Source organism: Thermobia domestica, chromosome 3, assembly GCF_964235325.1.
Source record: "Thermobia domestica chromosome 3, izTheDome1.hap1.1, whole genome shotgun sequence".
NCBI lineage: Eukaryota > Metazoa > Arthropoda > Insecta > Zygentoma > Lepismatidae > Thermobia > Thermobia domestica.
The window spans coordinates 341,452,301-341,472,759 of record NC_137456.1 but is presented as its reverse complement, the minus strand read 5'-3'; the positions used below and the strand labels follow the sequence as shown (position 1 = coordinate 341,472,759).

Below are 20,459 nucleotides of genomic sequence, written 5' to 3'. Positions count from 1 at the left end.
TAATCAGAAAGAATATCAGGATATTGTAGGACTGGCCCTTAGTCTGAAATAAATTTGAAATTTTAATCTTATGGTATCCGGTATGCACCAAGTCTTTGAATGGAACAGCAACAGATAGGGCACAGATTATCAACCATTTCTTTTACCAAGTGATGTCAGAAATTCCGTTGTTACACTGCCACTAAAATTAGATTAGAATGTTTCCGTTGGTTTTCTTTACCTTAATTAGCGCCAACAACGGAGAAACTACGATGGCCACTTTTCCATCTTTAATGGCAGCTGGTAACTGGTAACATAGAGATTTCCCTGAGCCAGTAGGCATTGAAATAAATACATCTTGTCTGCCTGAAAATACAGCAAAGATATAGACTATTAATTTCATCTTAATATCACAAGTTTCAATGGAAAAATCAAGGCAGATTAGTTTACACTATTATAAAAACTCAACACGGTATTACAGCGTCACATGTTACAAGAATCATATTAACTTATTTAAGATCAGGAATCACATACATTTAATCTGTTTACAATTTTTACGGGTTTGGTTTATCAAAGCTTCTTTGTATATTTACCTTGTTCATCTGTTAGTCTGGGAGAAAAAAACTCGATAGCTACTTGCTGGATCGCCATCATCAATTTTGGCCAGATGTAGATAAAAGTTAGAATTGGAATTCGTTGACGGAGGAGATCTATACACCAAAAGTGATAGAAATCAACCATTTACAGTATTAGAGTTGATGACTATTAACAGATAGAGCAAAGTGGTTTATTGCAATCGATTAAGAGCCCCAAGAATAATTACTTCCGGTTTCAATATTAATTGAGAAAATATCACGTCATACAAACCAAACTCCTTGACGTGATGTACACGTCTTATTGCTACTTGATCTTGCTAATACTTTCGTGAAAATTGGTAACTACGCCGAGAATCGAAGGAGGGTCTCTTGTCTGATGTTTCATCTAATTACGAGAAGACATCAGAAAGTAAGGTTACAAAGCCAGCAGTGAAACATGTATACAGGGTGTTTCAAAACAACACCGACAATGTTTGGGAGGTGATTCCCAACACCAAGATAACAAAAAATTAAATGAAATCTTTAAGTTTTACGTCGCACGGTTATGCCGATTAGGCTAAAGGAGACGGTGATAATGAGAGATGAGTGAAATGGTGGAATGAAGAAAGTGAGGAGGAAACGGGAGAACCCCGAAAAAGCCCACGAGCACGGTGTTTGTCCACCACAAAGTCCACACGGCGCGAGCTGGGATCGAACCAGGGACCCGAAGCACCGGAGGTGAACGCTCTACCACTGAGCCACCGCGCCCCCGGACACCAAGATAAGGTGAAAATATCGACCAACCTAGGTGCACAAATGCTTTTTTTCGGAGTTATAGGCTGGCGAAAACAAGCAAAAAACGAACTTTAAAGGTATATAGCTCCACTACTATATTACCTACCGTAGTCGGGTCAAGACTTTATTTAAAAACTACTATGTGCCTTATTCAAATATGCATGTTTCATAATCCTGCGGTACTTCCGCAACAATTTTTATAGAAGTAGTTGGTGATTACTTCAAATTATATGCCCGTAGCCAAAGTGCCTCTATAAAAATTGTTGCGTGAGTATCTTAGGATTCTGAAATATATATTTTTGGATAGCGCACATATTAGTTCCTAAGTGAAGTCTTGATTCGACTACAGTAGATCCTATAGTTTTGGAGCTATGAAACTTTAAAGTTCATTTCCTCATGTTTTCGGCAGCCTATAACTCCGAAAGGAAGCATTTGAGCACCTAGGTTTGTCTATATTTTTCGTCTTATCTTGGTGTCAGGAATCACCTCCCAAACGTTGTCGGTGTTGTTTTGAAACACCCTGTATATTATTTCATACAACCAATACAGCCAGCAGATAAGTTATTTTTCGACATAGTCTCCATATTGATTGAGGCATATGTCACATCATGAGATGAGTTTGAAGATTCCCACCTGGTAAAAATCCTGTTTTTTTGCGCGTTCAGGCATGTTGTCACTGTTTCAGCTCCTTGTCTCAAGCGAAGTGACGGTCTCCTAGGTGCTTCTTCAAGTGTGGAAACAGGTAAAAGTCGCTTGGAGCGAGGCTCGAGCTATTGGGAGGGTGGTTGATGATGTCCCAGCGAAACTGCTTCAACAGCGTGGTGGTCTTCTGGGTTGTATGCAGGTGCGCGTTTCTCTACCAGCCGCAATGTTTCGAGACAATTCTACGACATGATGACGAGATATTAGTCTCCCCGTAAACCTCTACCAGCTGTCGGTCAGCCGCGATTACATGTCTCGCCCCAAAAAATCGAAAAACTGGGCGGACTTCTTCGCAAGACTAGTTTTCCAAACAAGTCGCCATTTGTTTACATCCAACTAGCGCCATAGGTGGCCGGTGGCTGAAACTACACAGTTGCCAACTCCAGAAATATCGTCCTTGTAACCTTAGTTTTTGATCCTCCCTCGTACTTAAGTAGCCACCCTGGTTGTTTTCTCCTTTTGCTAAAACCAGAAGTCTAATTGGATGCATGCCGAGTTCCTTCACATTCTGCTCTCCGTTCCCCCAAAATTACCATTTTACCTCCTCTAAAAAACGCAACATAGGAGACCAGAGTTGGTTGTGACAAGACGAAAAGGAAAGTAACTTCCTTTGTAGACGAAGTTTTACTCAATTTAGCGTTCTTGTATGGTATTTAGTATCTCCGGCAAATCTACATGTACGGTAAGTGTTTTGTGCCATATACTGTTTTGCGCTATCCTAGTAACAATGAGACTTTTTAAACTTTCAGTGTTCATAGCATATGCAATACATTCAAGCTATGAAAGAAACAGTAATAACTTCAGATTATTGTGACCACTCCAATGTTATTAGATATACAACATACTCCTCCCCTTCTCCTATTTGAAATTAAGAACTTCCATTCAGATGGGAGCCATGTTCGCCATATACCCTACAAGTTGTATAACCTCTCTCTAACCAGCACAATCTCTCTCATTTTCCTCTCAGATATATATATATGTATATATATATATATATATATATATATATATATAATTCTTTTTTCTCTTTTTCGATAAAACTTTAACCAATTCATCGAAAATAGATTAATGCTGGCTTGCAAAAAGAGATATGATCAACTCGGTGGAAGTTTAACTGTCTGAGAATAGGTCCAGAAATATGAAAAATACGTAAAAATTTTCCAAGGAAAAAAAAAATGATGAATCAAGCAGGGAGCAAAAGTCTCGGTCACCATTGGCAACTAGAAATTTAGAACTAGCGACCAGTGTCCAGTGGAAATGATTTCTGCCTAAATGCATAGGGCTGCGCAGTTTATGTTCCGCACAAAAATTATTGTCACTGAGTGGGTGAAAACGCGGTGAAGTCTTCACAACAGACATGGAAAGCAAAGTATTCACAACGTTGTAATTCGTCCCTCCTTTCCCACCCTCAATTGAAATGGTCACATTTTGTTCAGCTTTACCTGTGAGCACTACTTCATGTGAGAGAGGCTTCAGCAGTCTCAATAGAGTTAAGACTGCTTACAGGAATTCACTGAAGACTGACACACTGGATGATTTGCTGACAATTTCTATCAATGGCCCTTCACTTAAGAACTTTGATCCGGGAACTGCAATCGACAACTGGTACTTCAGAGCAGAGAGAGAGCGTTACACAAAGTGAAATCTTAAGCTATCTTTAAGCATTTATATGAATTTCCCAATTCAAAATTGATTATTATGAATCTAATTGTCTGGTTTTGAAATTTTATGCCCTGATCTAATCTCTTTCTTTGTCAAACCAAAGGGGGAAGAGTATCTCTCATAATTTGTGCGACCATCACTTTCGGATTAGCGAGTGCGTCTGACTTCGAAATTTTGAGCCCTGAATCAGGGATTCTTTGTGTAAGTCATAGAAAATAAAAAAGTTTAATATCGTATTCGTAAATGTTAAAAGCTTCATTTTGTTGGTACTATTTTCAGTGGACACATGCTCACATCAAACATTAGGGTGTAGTAAGGCAATTAGTTTCCCGTATTCAAAGATGGGATTTGCATGTGATGTACGGTACATTGATATTTCTATTTTTAATTTCATAACAACGTATGCTGGTGAAGAAAAGAAATTATTGTGTTTTGTAGAACAGTATGAATTACTGAAATCCAGCTGAAATGTAGTAAATGTGGGAAGGCCTAAAAACAACTCACCTAACCTACTGATACCTTCGTTCCAGTGCCGGACTAACCACGCTGGCTATTTGGCGATTGGCAAGGGCCCGAGGCACCCTGGCAGGGACATCGAGGCGCAGGACCTGTAGGCCTTGGTCGAATTTTCGCAATCACAAATGCTCTCTTGAGTCTTCTGCTTACCAAAAAGGCTGCGAAAGCCTAAGTTTGTCTTTCCAAAAGGAAAATGAAATGAAATTTTGAGTTTTACGTCCCACGGTTATGCCGGTTAGGCTAAAGGAGACGGTGATAATGAGTGATGAATGAAATGGTGGAATGAAGAAAGTGGGAGGAAACGGGAGAACCCCGAGAAAACCCACGCACACGGTGTTTGTCCACCACAAAGTTCACTTGGCGGGAGCAGGGTTTGAACCCGAGACCCCTAGCACCAGAGGTGAACGCTCTACCACTGAGCCACCGCGGCCCCTCTTTCCAAAAGGAGTCTACTCGGGGATCCCTTGCTCATATCAGTACGGCCCCGTGAGCCAATTAAGTTTCGTATTTAGTAAAGGCCCTCCTCTAGTCCAAAACGGCCCCTTGGGCTCTTCACATGTGACAGGGTATCTTGTAAATTTAAAATTGTTAAAACTAGATTAAGATCTACGATAAGTCAAAACTATTTGTCTTCTTTACTTTTTATGTTCACAAAAAAGATTTATTCCAGAATGTAGACAAAGAAAAAACATTTGATTTGATTGCCTCATCACGTGATGAACTGCGTAAAAAACTGTCAAAGTAACTGAAGTAACTTCACGATTACGTTTGATTGTCTCAGTATTATTGTAACTTTTCTTGCGTTCCGTTTTGTACTACATATTTATTCAATACAGAAAATATGATATTGTCACTTATCATGTTTTGCAACTGATGTGTTTATATATATATATATATATATATATATATATATATAATATGTGGGGCTTGTAAGGACCCGCGTCAAGGGCCCTCAACTTGGCCAGTCCGATACTGACTCGTTCACGCCTATATCCACCGTCGCTGATGCACCTGTTCCTTACAGATACCCTCGTGCTACCACATGGTCCCACCAGTAGTGCTCTGCCCCGCTGTTTTTGTAGCCACCTAACACGTTTTTTTTTTCTTTTGCATTGTGATTTTTTTGGTATACCTATGCCCAAACACTGCAACTTTACAAAAAAATAATAATAATAATAATAATAATAATAATAATAATAATAATAATAATCTGAAGTGATTCTGCACCAACGAATGCAATCCTTTTGTTCAAAAACACTTTTTAAAGTAGTAACAGTGAATTTCCTGACAAAAAAAAAAAAAAAGAAAATTTTAACGTTTTGACTTTTCCTACGGTACAAACGTAGTTTAACCCTACAACCACACCGTGCTTTCATTAGGACATGTATCACACCGTGGGGTCATATACGACCCCAGTCTGGAGAGTCGTTTTATTAGACTAGATACGGTTATATTATGTTAGATTAGATAATATTAGGTAGGTTAACTTAGGGTAGATAATGTGTAGTTTGTTAGATTATATATGTTTATGTAGGTTATGTATATATGTGTATATATGTATGTATATGTTAGATTATATCTATATGTATTAGATTAGGTTAAGTAAGGTTAAATGAGGTGAGGTTAGGTTAGGTTTATTAGGTTATATAATCTTATACATTTCATGTATCACATTTTATATATGTTGACATAATTCGTTTCTTTACCGACTATTCAATTAGTCTAAAATACACGAGTTCTACATAATAACAATATTAAATGTTTTCATTGGGTTTCAATTGTTTGATATTTTCATTGTTTTACATGGATATAAATGAAGCACTTTTCATTGTTTACCATTGTTTACATTTTGTAATTCTCGCAAATGTTTTGTCGGTGTTCAGCACACACACTTCTCTTACACAAGTAACACACTGCTACTCCTTCTCTGTCTTTCTTCCGGCTACAGAAAGCACATCTACCTGGTCGTCCAACTGGTGTCACACTTTGTACCGGTTCCTCTTCGATGCCAAGAACATGACGAATATTGTTCCTTAGCTGTTTTGTCAACCTCTCGTTATTTGCTCTTGTATTTCTTCATTGGTAAAAATCACAATTGTGTTCAAAATGTCATCTGAAAAAAAAAACAGTAGCCAAATGTCCTTTGCATCGGTTCTTTGTTTCGCTTCCTTCTTGGGCCCTGGGAGGTGAATAACAATGTTTTTTCAACGTTCTAGTGGATTTTTGGTGGAAGGGTTTAGTGTACCACTTACTGCCATTCTTCCCATAAATGACTTTACGTTGTAACAAGTCGCCAACATCATCGTTATCAACATCAGCTTCAAATTCATCCTCCTGATCATCATCCTGCTCCTCGTTATCCTCATTTTTACTTAACAGTTCATCAGCATCGGACAGATCATCATCTGATTCTTCTAAAATGCGTACAATATCTTCCTGGTTAGAAAACTTCCTTGATGCCGCCATTCGTAAAAAAAAAATTCGCCCACTAGAAAATGATTTGTTATATGGCCATTCAAAGCAAACTATGTTTCATTAATCACACCGTGGGGTCATATATGACCCGAGCACTCAAAATAACACAGAACGTTCCGCACCAACACAACAATGCAACTTGCAGTGTCAACAGCATGCACCGAACTGAAGCTAGACGAAGTGTTGTGTTTCCCTCTCACAACGGCGCTGCCGCAGAACGCATTTTATATGCACTGGGGTCGCCGGTGACCCCACGGTGTGATTGTAGGGTTAAGAAGTCTATGAGGGACCACAGGTACGCAAGTAATACCGACGATTAGGACACCGGAAGCATGTGGGCGGGGGTTCTTCCCTGCCAGTTATAGCCCATAACTGCGGTTCTCCAAAGATTCTGACAAAAGTATCACGAACTTTACATACTCTGTATTGTTGAGACTTCCGTGTTAAGAGTGTGTATATTGTGTAGTGTTTCCCTTGTAAGGAATTAAGTGATAATCTTGCATACCAGGGTAGATTGATTTAAATCAGTCTGATTTAAATCACGATTTTAATCAAGATTTAAATCACTTGATTTTTTTAATAAAAATCGTTGATTTAAATCAAATTCCGAAATGAATTAATTTAAAGTGAAAGTAAGTAAAATCCCGTTTCTCTTCTGTTATTTCGATTATGGAAGATAATAATCATAATGCAATGAGACTCAAATGTATATAAGCACAGTATGAAAACTAGTATCATGTAGGGAACGATCAGGGAAAATCCCGTTTGAACGGGTCAGGAGTGAACCCTGCTTTCTTCTCTTTGTAACACAAGGTTTTAAAATTTCTATTCCAACGGGGAAATCACCATGGACATTTAAGATGAAGACTCTTTTGTGTACACGTCTATTTGTTTGTTTCCAGATAATAGGGGCGTATTTAGAGGGGTCCGATCCCCTCTCCGAAACAAGAAAAAAAAATAGATTTTAAAATTTTGGGCCAAATTTATGTACTAAACACAAAGAAGTTCCTCGGGATCGTAATGCGACAAATTTTGGATGCGTTAAAATATCGAATAATACTTTTGATAAAGTGGATACTTGACCCCATTGCAGAACATGCCGCGATCTGCGATGTGATTGCAAAAAAATTGCCGTGCCTGTGCAGGAAAAATTGTCAGAAGAAATAAAATAGCCAACAGAAAAGTATAAAAACGTGCCTGCTATGTATAGATATCTTAAATGCACGGACAACTCGCATTTGAAATGTTTTTTCACGTCACATAAAGCATATTTTTAACAACCATAAGTGTTCCTTCTTCTGGAACTGATCATCTTGATTTTCTTATTTTGGAATTCCTGTAGAAAATTCCTACAGGGAATTCGTGTTATGATTCAGTTCAAAATCTCTTTATCGTCGCGAATTGTGTCGAGGAATTTGAAGCTTTAAAATATATAAAACGATAATTATGCCTGTTGTGCTGTATGGTTGTGAAACATGGTCGCTTACGCTGAGGGAAGAACGCAGACAAAGTAATTGAGAATAAAATCCTGAAACGAATATTCGGAACCAAAAGGAACGGAAATGAGGAATGGCGAAAACTTTATGATGAGGAACTGCATAATTTATACCATTTACCAAACATTGTTAGGGTCATCAAATCTTGGAGGCCCAGGTGGGCAGGACATGTAGCGAGAATGGAAGAAAGTAGGAACGTTTTCAAAGTTTTAACTGGAAGTCCAATCCGAAAACGACCATTAGGAAGCCTAGGCGCAGATGGGAGGACAATATTAAGTTGCATCTCGCAGAAATAGGAATACAAAGTAAAAACTGGATCCAGTTGACTAAGGATAGAAGTCAGTGGAGAGCTTTTGTGAACATGGCACTGAACCTTCGGGTTCCATAGGTCATAGAGTGAGTTAGTTAATTTTAGGTGAAATTTATGTACTTTATATGGATTTCGTGCCGCTAGCTAGTTCCAATTGTTTAAAAATATGCCCCTGCCAAATATCAGTGACTTTCGTGAAAAGAAAAGTGTCATGTTGATATACATTGCTGTACTTTTTCCTTAATGCTTAAGAAACATTGTTTGGGATTGAAATAGGTTAATGATTGGGAATTAATTCAAAATTTAAACCCAATACTTTCACGTAAATGACATAATTAACATGTAATACTAATTCCTAATGTTTTTTCTTCAGTTCGCGACTTGTATTATACGAAGAAAAAGATTTGATTTAAATCAAAAAAATCGATTTAAATCAAAAAAATCAACAAAAATGATTTTTTTGAAAAAAATCATGATTTTTTTCCACCCTGTTGCATACAATATATGGCGGATCTAACTTGTTACTGTGGTAAGAAGTAACAAGTTGTCTTTCTCTGTGAAGTAATTTACCGTTAGATCTTTCATATTTATGTGGATCCACATCTAACCTTTAAAGAAATAAACATTCATCCATTAACCACATGTGAATCAAGTGGAAACAAGCTTACCTTCTATCACTTTCTCTACAGCTTTTTTCTGTAGATCACTTTTAAAACTTTCGTGACCAAAAAAGTTATAGAGGCAAGTGTATAGCTCACTTGCCTCTGCTGAATTTCCCCACATTGTATCAGACATTTCCATTTAAAGGTAATTTTAATTAGATATTGCCAAGCCAAACCAACAGCCTTGTTGTGTATGAACTATCCTACAATCAATTTTTGTCGGCATGTACACTAGACAGTCTGCAAATACGTTGTAGTATTTCATCTTCGTTTTCAAAATTATCTAGAATTAATTTGTAAATATCCATTGCACATAATATGTAATAAATCCTAATCGCGCGTAATTGAACACCAACCCAGACTTCGCCATATAAACACACACAATGCATTTTCTGAAACCAATATGACCAAACCGCACAATTCTAAAATTGTCCAAAATGTTCAGCTAAAATAAGAACAAAATGTTCAATTAAAACAAAGAAAATACACTAAAATGTTGACAATCGTATTTACCATTTAATCGGTTTTATAATTTAAACTTTGCTTTTTAAAGTTAATTTTACGATTGGGCTTTTCGCTGAAAAAAAGGAGAAAAATAATTAAATCTGAAAGCTTCTGCTAGGACTATGTTATGCTTAGTTGAGGATAATCATAAATATTCTAATCATAGTACTATGGAGTATTTCCGTGCCCGCCTTCGCAAAATTTTGCGTACATGCACAATAATGAAACGCGAAAGAAATACAAAAAAGTTATTATAACTATTATGTAGATTATTGCAAAGCAAATTACAGATATTGCATTCCGTTGACGTAAATCGTTACGATTTTATATCCTCAGATGCGGATCAGAATATGGACATGTAGAGACAAAGCTTTTAAGATTTCTTATCAGACATGTGTTGTAAGAAAACTCAGCCCTTGCGGGTTAGGAACAGGAAACTGAGCCTTCCCCCTGGGAAAGGAATCGTAACAAAAATGTTGGAAGAGAAAGGGCCCACCAACGATACCAGTAATCAAGAATCAAGCCTATGGACCAAAGTTCGTCTCCAAATTCAGAAGTGACTCATAGCAAGCGGTCAGGGCCTTCTCATGAGAAGAAATCTAAAGCTAAAAATCGTTACGTGGAATCTACTGACGAGTTAGAATCTATGTACTCACTTCATTACTCAGATTCCGATTGTGATATTCATGATATTCTGTTAGGTGACAGTGAAGATGACAGTAGTCATGAAGCTCCAGAATGCAGAATTCCACCAAGTTACTTTGATCAAGTTGAAGGACCTCTTTCGCTGGAAGAAATTACCAAGGAGGATTTGTCGTTGTAAAATTAATCTACGACTTGAATATCATAAGGGAAAGTGAAAAGTATTTTGTAGCCCAAGTGATAGGAAAACATGAAAAGCAAAACATGGTAAAGTTCATGCAAAACTCTTAAAAGAATAACAAAATTTATGTTTTTCCGGATATTGATGAAGAAAACGAAGTTAATTTGGAACATATTGTCTGTAAGATTTTCCCCTCCAAAGTCTCAAGAGGAAGATACTTTTTTGAGATTGCTCCATAGAGATCTGCGTGTATTTTTTGTATTTTTCTTTCCCTTGTATATGTAGTTTTTTAATAAAACGTTTTTCCTGCTTTTTACTGTGTCTCAAATAACGCTTAGGATGCATAACTTGGGACATTGTTTGATTTCTCGTGCTTAATAACACAAATTTGATTCTTGTCTCAAGTTACCCGGTTTGCTGGGTAACTTGAGACACGTAGTTTTTTTGTACCTGTAAAAAATCTAGAAGTATAACTTAAAATATCCTGCTTTTCTTTTAAATATAGTATGCAGACCGGACATCTGATTATGTCAGTTTTAGTATAGATCAGTGGTTCTCAAACTTGTTGTTACCGCGACCCACATTAAATATTAAAAAGTACTTTGTAGCCCACCTACTTTTATGATGGTATTTCAAACCAATTAAATTTTGTAAATCATATTTCTAATTTTCTCATATAAAGGTAACACTCAGCCATTCTCTTTCCATCTTAACCCAGCATCTCTACTGACTGTACACCAGGGTAGGGTTGTGAGTAACCACTTACTCTTCACCCCATTAACAAACGCTTTCAATTTTCATTTCCTGAATGGCGCTTTCTTTACAACATATATTTCTGCATCAAAATAAAGGAAAAACTCGCGATCCACCAAAGAAACGGCCCGCGACCCACCAATGGGTCCCGACCCACACTTTGAGAAACACTGATATAGATCGTACAGTCTATTATAAAACTTTGTCCCATATAGGTATAGGTAGAGCGTTAATAAAAAGAGTGTCCGGAATCGATCTCTCACTGCCAGTTTTATTATAAAACTTCTCCACTATAAAAGTATTTTCGCAAAATACTGTACAAATTAATCTCTAATACCAAAGGTTAGTTTTAGGTGATCTTTAACCGTGTGGTTGCAGACAGGATCTCTGCAGAGCTCCAAAGAATGCTAGGCAGAGTGGTATTAGGGGTCCAAAGCTCCAAGCAAGCAGTGGGTAAGTTAGTTGGCCAACAGAGCCCCGAAGCAGTCTAAACCAGGAGAAAGGATAGGCGTAATCCCGAAGCAGACTAGAGGCCCTGGGGTTTGGTTACTCCTAATGTTCCGAAGCAAACAATAGGAGGGACACCAGAAAACTGGTACAGAATTGCCTTTGTCGATCCAATTTTTGGGTTCCTTGTGTGGCGCTGCTGCTCCGATGTTGTCTTCTGCTCCGTGGGAGAGGCTAGAAGCCGTCGTCTGCAAGTGAATATAGATAAATCTGGTGTGAAGTCTTCTTGCCGAACCACGTGGTGGTGTTTGTAGACACTGACATGTGGAATTGTTTGTTTACATCACGGGATATTACACCCCTGGCTTGTTTAAAAAATAAGCCGAAGGGTTATTTTTCCTATTTTAGGGGTTGGCAACACTGAGGGATCACACACAAAAATCACCAAAGACATTAATAACACTAACAACACTGAAAAAAGCACTTTTCGGAGCACTAATAAGGTAGCGGAAGAAAATACTAAACAGTTGTTCCCTAATCACAGGCAGGATCGGTGCATACTGTATGTCACTTCATTTCCCTCGAGGTAGGGCTGTTTTAAGCTTTGGCATTAATACACATATATTATTTCACTTATAGTAAGGGGAGTTGGAGTCTGTAATATAGGTTGCTTCTTAGTCGTATTAGTGGTATTGTGTCCATTGGGATTGAAGGAGATATTCCTAAGCGATGTCTTTTGGATATTTTTGGTATTGAGCGAAGACGGTGATATAATATGTATAAAGTAATACGAGTTACAATTAGTAAAAAAGTTGCGATTAACACAGAGATATAAAGATAATTTACATTGGAAAGTTCCTTATGCGAACGGCGTGATTTCTTGGTCACCCTGTATAAGGTGTAAAATTTCTAAAACATTTGCACTAATGATATATGTTTCAATAAAATTTCCAATTTTAAATGCCAATGATGATGATAATGATGATCCTGAATTCCTTGACATCTTGTATAGTGATCATGATTTTCGGAACATCCTGTATAATGTAAGAGTGGTCCTGACTTTTGGAACATCCTGTATAATATGAATGCTGCATAATATCGGTGCAAATATGTAGTCCATAGTGGAAAAAGAAAAAATATCAAGGAATTGTAAACTTATAGGTTAGCTGTCCTTGTAAAGATCAGTCGCCTTTTAAATGCGGAAATGAAAATCTCAGCATTCTTTCATTCAGTTGCAGAATAATGAATCAGTTTTTTGTAAAGCAAAGATGAAATGTTTGTATCGTAATGAAAAGTGGTTTTATCTGTCTAAATGCTTATGTCCATGTTTCCTTCTTCCTAGTGGTGAGTACCGTAATTTTTTTAATTAAGAAGCGAGAATGATTAAAAATGTATTTATGCTATCCAATGTTCTTTCCCTATTGAGTTTAATAATTTAGATACATTTATGTTCTTTTCTTATTATTCTTCTTTTCATACTGCCAATTGAAAGAAGAGGAATATTTTTAAAAAAAATAAGATATTCCAGAAATGAAAGATTTATACATATTTCTTCGCTCGTGTAGAATAAAAAAAGCTATTTATCCTCGTGCTGAGTGTCGTCTCTACCTTCATAATATGGCTTAATCCTGTCTACTGAAATCTTCTGTATTGTTTGACGACACAAGTCTGGAAATTTGACCTTATAAAGATTAGGGTTAACTTTTTCGATGATTTGTAGAGGTCCGACGCACCTAGCCGAGAAACTTTGAGGTACTCCAATTTGCCTATTGGGAAAAAATGAAAGTACTTTCTGGCCCTTATCAAAATTAGTTTGTTGATGTTCACGGTCGAAATATCTTTTCTGTTTGTTATAACTTGCAATTAAATTATCCTGTACAATTCCCACGTATCTTATTCAGGTGTTCTTTGTCGATACATACGTCGTAGTAGATGCTAAGGGACCGCGCCAAGGTTGGACGACGACAAGGTTGGACGACGACAAGCCTGGACACTTTTTGTGTCCAGGCTTGTCGTTGTCCAACCTTGTCGTCAGCGACCCAAAATGAGATATGCCAAAGCATCTCTGGGTCGATCCCGACAAGCCTGGACACCTTCAGGAATGTGTCCAGGCTTGTCGTTGGCCAACCTTGTCCTCAGCGATCCAAAATGAGATGTGTCCAGGCTTGTCGGGATCGACCACGACAAGCTTGGACACCCCAGGAATGTGTCCAGGCTTGTCGTCGTCCAACCTTGTCGTCAACGACCCAAAATGAGATGTGTCCAGGCTTGTCGGGATCGACCGCGACAAACCTGGACACCCCAGGAATGTGTCCAGGCTTGTCGTCAACGACCCAATTTGAAATGTCTGTTCCAACAAACTCTACCAGTTATGGCGTTTACAGTTCATACATACATGCCCTTCAACAGGGTGCGAAATCATTTGAAAATAGGGGGGGGGAAGAAGTTCAACGATCCACACTAATGCTTCGTGGAGCCTCCAAAAAATTGAAATATTAATGGATTATTATTATTATTATTATTATTATTATTATTATTATTATTATTATTATTATTATTATTATTATTATTATTACTCTGCTATAAAATGAATAGAGATTACTACTCACATAGTTATGAATACTGGTGTCAATTTTGAGGATTGCAGGCATTGAGCGACAGGAGAAAACTTATTGAAAGATATTTTATTAAGAAATTACTAGACAATAGCTATCATAGTGAATATTGCTTGCATAATATAGGTATAAGGGTACCAATGTATAATACAAGAAATATATCAACATTAGTTCCGTTGAATCCGAAATCTGTAATTTTAAGAAGACTGACCAATTCTTTTAATTTTGTTTAATTTATTTTTATCAGTATAAAAGCATGAATTTTTGAGCTTGACAAATATTATTGTTACTATTTATGACGACTATTTTGATACTAAAAAAAAATGGTGTTAATTTGACAAGGAATTATTAATCCGATATTATTTTACTTTATTTTATCATTATGTTTTATTGTTTCAGTATATAGCTTACATTGTATGTAATATGTGTTTATATTGTCTGATAAAGTGCCGTATTTTTGCCGTTAGGCTGTTCATGGCACAGAAATAAACATTATAATAATAATAATAATAATAATAATAATAATAATAATAATAATTATTATTATTATTATTATTATTGTTACAACAACAACAACAACTACTACTACTACTACTACTACTACTACTCTACTACTACTACTACTACTACTACTACTACTACTACTAATAATAATAATAATAATAATAATAATAATAATAATAATAATAAATGATCAAACTAGTCGTCATTGTTATTTAAAAATACATGAATGTTATTTATTCATTTACCCAAAATTGGTAACTTATCTACTGCATTTAATATACACTTCGGTGCATATGGTCCAGGGTTAGACTCTCGTGGGAGCACAGTACCCTTGTGTTTACCATCATATTGAAGACTGCATTCACGAAAATAGCGGTAGAGATCTATAAGTCAGAAATAATAGTCCCTGAGAACCGATGTCCTAACCAAGCATTAGAACTACTAACTTGAAGCGTTCCACCTGGCCAACCATAGATCCTCATGAGCTGTAGAGTCAGAGTATAGTTTTTATTATTTTTTATGAAATTCTTGTTTCTTCGCTACATACGTAGTGTTTCAGTTTGGTCGTTCAGATATACGGTCACCTTTGTAAGTCTAAATAATACTATGTATCTATATTGTATTATTAGCAACAATATATTATTATAAATAACAGATATGATTTCAATACAAATACTTGATAGACAACAAAAAGGCGTGTTGCCTCAGTGGTAGAGCGCTCACCTAAGGTGCGTGGGATCAATGGTTGGATCCTAACTCGCACCAAATTCTGCTTGTGGTATACAAACAATTGTGTTGGGGTTTTCTCGGGGTCTTCCCGCTTCCTTCTGTCTTAATCCACCCTTATAATTCATCTCATCATGACCGTCTTCCTTAGCCTTACTGAATATTCGTAGGACGTTAAACTTTAGAAAATAAAAGCACAAACACTATAATACGATTGATTTGCTGATTTAAGTTTGATGACCCTTTTCTGCAGCGAGGCTACGAGATGTGGACTTACAGTTCAAGGTGGAATCCGAACCATCGTAATCGTTTAAATTTTTTAAGGCGCTCCCACCGGGAATCGAACCCAGGACCCCGTGCACTGAAGATGGTGCGTGCGTGCTAGCCACTAGACCACCAAAGAGAGCCACAATAATACGAGTATTGAATGATTGTGTTACTGTATATATAGACCTAAAATATGGTTTGTAATAACGTATCTTACATTAGAGAAAATTTTTAAGATTAAACTTCACTTTCTTTCCGTGTGTAACGGGAGTTGAAAATGTGATGGCCAGAAGAAACTCACGTATGAGCAGCAGTAATAGCATCCCATAATTTTAAAGGAAACCCACTGAGTTTAATTATCAATAAAGATTACGACTGGTATATCGCATCAAACTGCCTAGTCCTACCCGGCTACTCTATGATCGTATTCCATTTCCACATCTTCTTCATTTAGAAAAATTGCGTACCAGGTACATCACTACTCGTTGGAGGCAAGGCCATCCTATCCTTCGCAGTAGTATACGTATCGATGCTGAACAAGACGTTCCACCTCGTCTATAACCTACGCCACTTCAGCACTTACTTACAATGTATGTTCTTATACATCCTGACGAACATATAGACGACTTTCTACTAGCATATCAACCACCAGATTTATCACCCAACATCTATCCATCGTTTGCACCTTAATTCGCACTAACAAGGGCTTCATATTGTCTCTCATTATGTGTCGAGTCGCCCCGGCACAAGAAGATAACACTTCATCTGTCTAACTAACCAATATCACTGTGTTGTGGCGTCTGACTTGCACTGCATCTTTCATCCCATCATACATACACAATGACAAATAATGAACATACGTTGACTGACGATTATTAATCAATTAATGAATAAAAGATCCCCATATAATGGATAAATAAAGATATCAAATAAATGAAATAAAACCTCTTTGTCCTTCCACTTTATCCTTAGTTTCCCTATATAATTAACTTCACTCCCAAGAGAAGGTATTTCCTTCTACGGGGTTTGCATGGTAAAAAAAAAAATCGCTCTTAAATGCTATTGTAGCATTTTAATAGATAAATTGTAGTTACTCATCCGAAATGTAACGCTAAAAAAGTAACGTAAACTAGGTACGTTACTTAAAAATTTGTAACGCGTTACCGTTACAGTTACTTTGGAAAAAATGTAACGCGTTACTAGGAATCGTTACTTAAAAAGTAACGCGTTACTTGCGTTACGTTACTTCCCAAGACTGGTTTATTTTTGCGGTACATTTCGTATGGTTAAATGCACTCATTGACATAGCAATGATTTTCATTTGGAAGGGGCCAAAAACGGACACAGAAACACACACAAATACCTATCTATCTATCTATCTATCTATCTATCTATCTATCTATCTATCTATCTATCTATATATATATATATATATATATATATATATATATATATATATATATATATAGGGAGAACATCGAAAAATTTGAATTTGCTCCTTCACACCCAGTAAATTTCCTTAGACAAGTGCAGAACATGCTGAATGTGATCTACACCAATGTAGCCACAGAATGGAGACTTTTTTTTTTTTTTTAATTTTGCTCAGATGTACGCCCACAGTAGATATCGTTGAAATGTACCACTTTGGAAGTAGATGCAATAATATGATCGAGTGGATAATTGATATGTTGGTCCGTTTCAGAGGGTATTCTTCACACTAGAAAACTAATCAATATATCATTCAATGCTATCAAGTTTGCATTGGCATTGCATTTTTGGTTTGGTTACCAGGAAAACTGAACTCGAGGCTTTGGCGTCGTTTGTCAAATGGCTTTGCAGCACAACCCTCGCCAAATAAATAAATAAATAAATAAATAAATAAATAAATAAATAAAATTCGAAATTGTCTTCCCGTCGCTATTGTTTTTTAATCTTATAATTTAAACCTTGTTCAAATGTACCCAGTTTATTCGTTGAAAACTGCCCCAATATGTATGACACACACAAAAAAATCAAGAAGAAAAAGAAAAAAAGAAACGAAAGAAGGAAGGATCGTCAGCAGAAAATTAGGGCTTCCGTTTCCAGAGTATCGAAGTGAGATTCTATCTCAAAAGCTATTTATCGGATTTAAAAGACACTTATATAATAAAAGCACATTGTTAAAAAATAAATTTACAAATCTTAACAGTTCGGTTTATATAAGGGCTCTGACAAATCGAGCTTAAACGGAGCAGAACTCTATGGTTGTTTCTACACTTATAGCCATGGCTAGAAAAGGACCGGAGCTCTGTACCGTTTCGTCAAAATCTGTGACGTTTTTGTTCCGTCTCGTTTAAAATTTCTGTACACCACATGCATACATACATGGAATGGAGGAAGTGAAGCGTTCCGTCTGCTGTAAATTGCAATTTCAAGCCCTGCTTATAGCATAAATGAGTGTTAAAAAAAGGAGGGTTGATCATAATGTACATAATATATAAGGCATCGCGAATACCACCACCTTTCTATAAAGTAAATTTTGTATATTAATAATAGAAATAAACTTTTGATAAACAGCATGATGGGCCGCAAGAAACCTCCTCGACGGCCGCATGCGTACCGCGGGCCCGTAGTTGACCATCACTGGCCTAACTCGTCTTGATCATCATTCTTAGAGCTAATTAACGTACCCAAGTGCTTCCAAAGATTCAGCACGAAATTACTTAGTGACAACACTACTTAGAGTGGACTAGTGGTCACACGGAAAAATCGCACGCCTTTCAGTACAGTGTTTCCTCCGGTAAGAAGTCCATCAAGTGATCAGAACTTTGAATATTTTGGTCCAATATTTCCGGCGATACCGCGTATTGGTGAGTAGCGTACCTAAGATCGCGTAGGCCCTCCCGCAATATTCCAAAATTGGCCCTTACTCTTTATGGGCCTCCTGGAGCCCGTCTCCCCCCCCCCCGCGGGTCTGGGGGAACGTTAGTTACGCCTTTGGTATTACCATGTCTTTAACGTTCAAAACTGCGTATTAAGTATCAGGACAAACATTACAACGTTTTCTCAAGCTAAAATACTTAATTAATTCAGTTCCTTTAATTCAGCAATCGAATCATTTGTTTATAACGTTAATTTCACGGACAAAATGTAGGTGAATTTTAGTTAAATAGAATGAACCGTCTTTGGGAGAATGCCCAGGAATGTTATTTCTATAGAAATTAATCTTTGATTTATGGAAGAACGTAACTCCATTTTTTATTAGAATGTTGGTTAGTTTTGACTTTCAGATAATTTTAGTCATCAACATGAAATTTTTGAAAACAGATTCGATTTTAAATCATTTGTGTAAGAATGTCCTTTAAAATATAAAGCAACAGAACCTTTTATTTTAACCCCATTTCCTTTTATTTGTTTTTATTATTGTCTCTAGATATTTTTTTTCCCTATGGTTATTGTTTCGTTTGATGAAAGGGTTTTATACCAAATTTCGTATTTTTAGGTTCAGTAGTTCGGGCTGTGCATATTCTGTGCTTATATTTTAGGAATCATATTGGATTCAGGATGGAGACTTTTCCCAAATTTATTTTCTGTTCCTAACCTCCTCGTGATGGTCATTATTTATACCACATTTGGTGTCTCTAGCCTCAGCGTCTAGGCTCTGTATTTTTATGACAAATGCTTTCGGCCACCATATTGGATCCAAGACTTAGGGAGGTGATAGGGAAGGTCATTCTAAGCAAAAATGTTTATGTGAACATATAGGGTTTCGGAGATAGAGGTGGAGATAACTTTTTGCATCTTGCACTTGCCCATTCTTGTTTCAAACATTATAGCACACCCTGTAGTTGGTCTTACATTACATATTATAGCTTGTTTTAAAGCTAATGAAACAGGCTTTTAGGAGATCTGCAATTTGTCTCAACACTGCATACAATAGGGAAGTAACGGAGATTGTTTTTTTTAATTCTCTTTTGCAACACAATTTTTCACTGCTCTTGAGTAGAAACTCTGTCAGTAGAGAAACTGTTTCTGATTTGGGGAAAACTATACACAGGTGTCAAGTTGTTATCTTCTTTAGAAGCCATAAACACTTCTTACTAATCGGTTTATTTGTTAAATAATGACTTCCACTGGAAACAAACAATTTTTCTTGTTTAGTAATAATGATTATTATAATTTCTTCTCTTATTTTAATTGTCACTGTTATTATTGTCACAATTTTTATTGTAACTTCTGTTCCTACGTGGAAATGTAGAGCTTTCGTATGTTTGAGAATAGTATTGTATTTCCAGTTTTGTAGAAAAACGGCTTATTAACCAAGTAACGGTTATCCTTATATAAAAAAATGATTGTATATATGTACGTATGTATGTATGTATGTATGTTCCACATCTCCTCCTAGACGGTTGAACCGATTTTGACCAAACTTGGCACAAATATTTCTTGCTACTAGGCAACCAACACTGTCGGGGTTAGCTACCCCATACTCACCCCGTTGCAGAGGGGGAGGGGGTGGAACACTACACAATGCTTTTTAAATGGCGATATAATTGCATAAATGGTTTTAATGAATTATCTTAAGAACGGTTCGACCGAAACTTGGCCCACATATAGCTTATAGTCCGGCGAATAATAATGTTGGAGTAGAACACCCCTAGCGCGTCCA

The 20,459-nt window shown here is 36.8% G+C and overlaps 1 protein-coding gene across 1 annotated transcript in view; it reads right to left on the bottom strand.

Annotated features, from left to right (window-relative positions):
- LOC145681264 (ATP-dependent DNA helicase Q5-like) overlaps positions 1 to 9,566 on the bottom strand; it is a 71,922-nt gene extending 62,356 nt beyond the window's left edge. The window contains exons 1-2 of the mRNA XM_081752844.1: positions 9,179 to 9,566; positions 221 to 345 (exon numbers count right to left, since the gene is read on the bottom strand). Coding sequence (XP_081608970.1) covers positions 221 to 345; positions 9,179 to 9,311 — 258 coding nt within the window. The 5' untranslated portion in view covers positions 9,312 to 9,566. The remainder of the gene's footprint in view (positions 1 to 220; positions 346 to 9,178) is intronic.
- Positions 9,567 to 20,459: the final 10,893 nt, after the last annotated feature.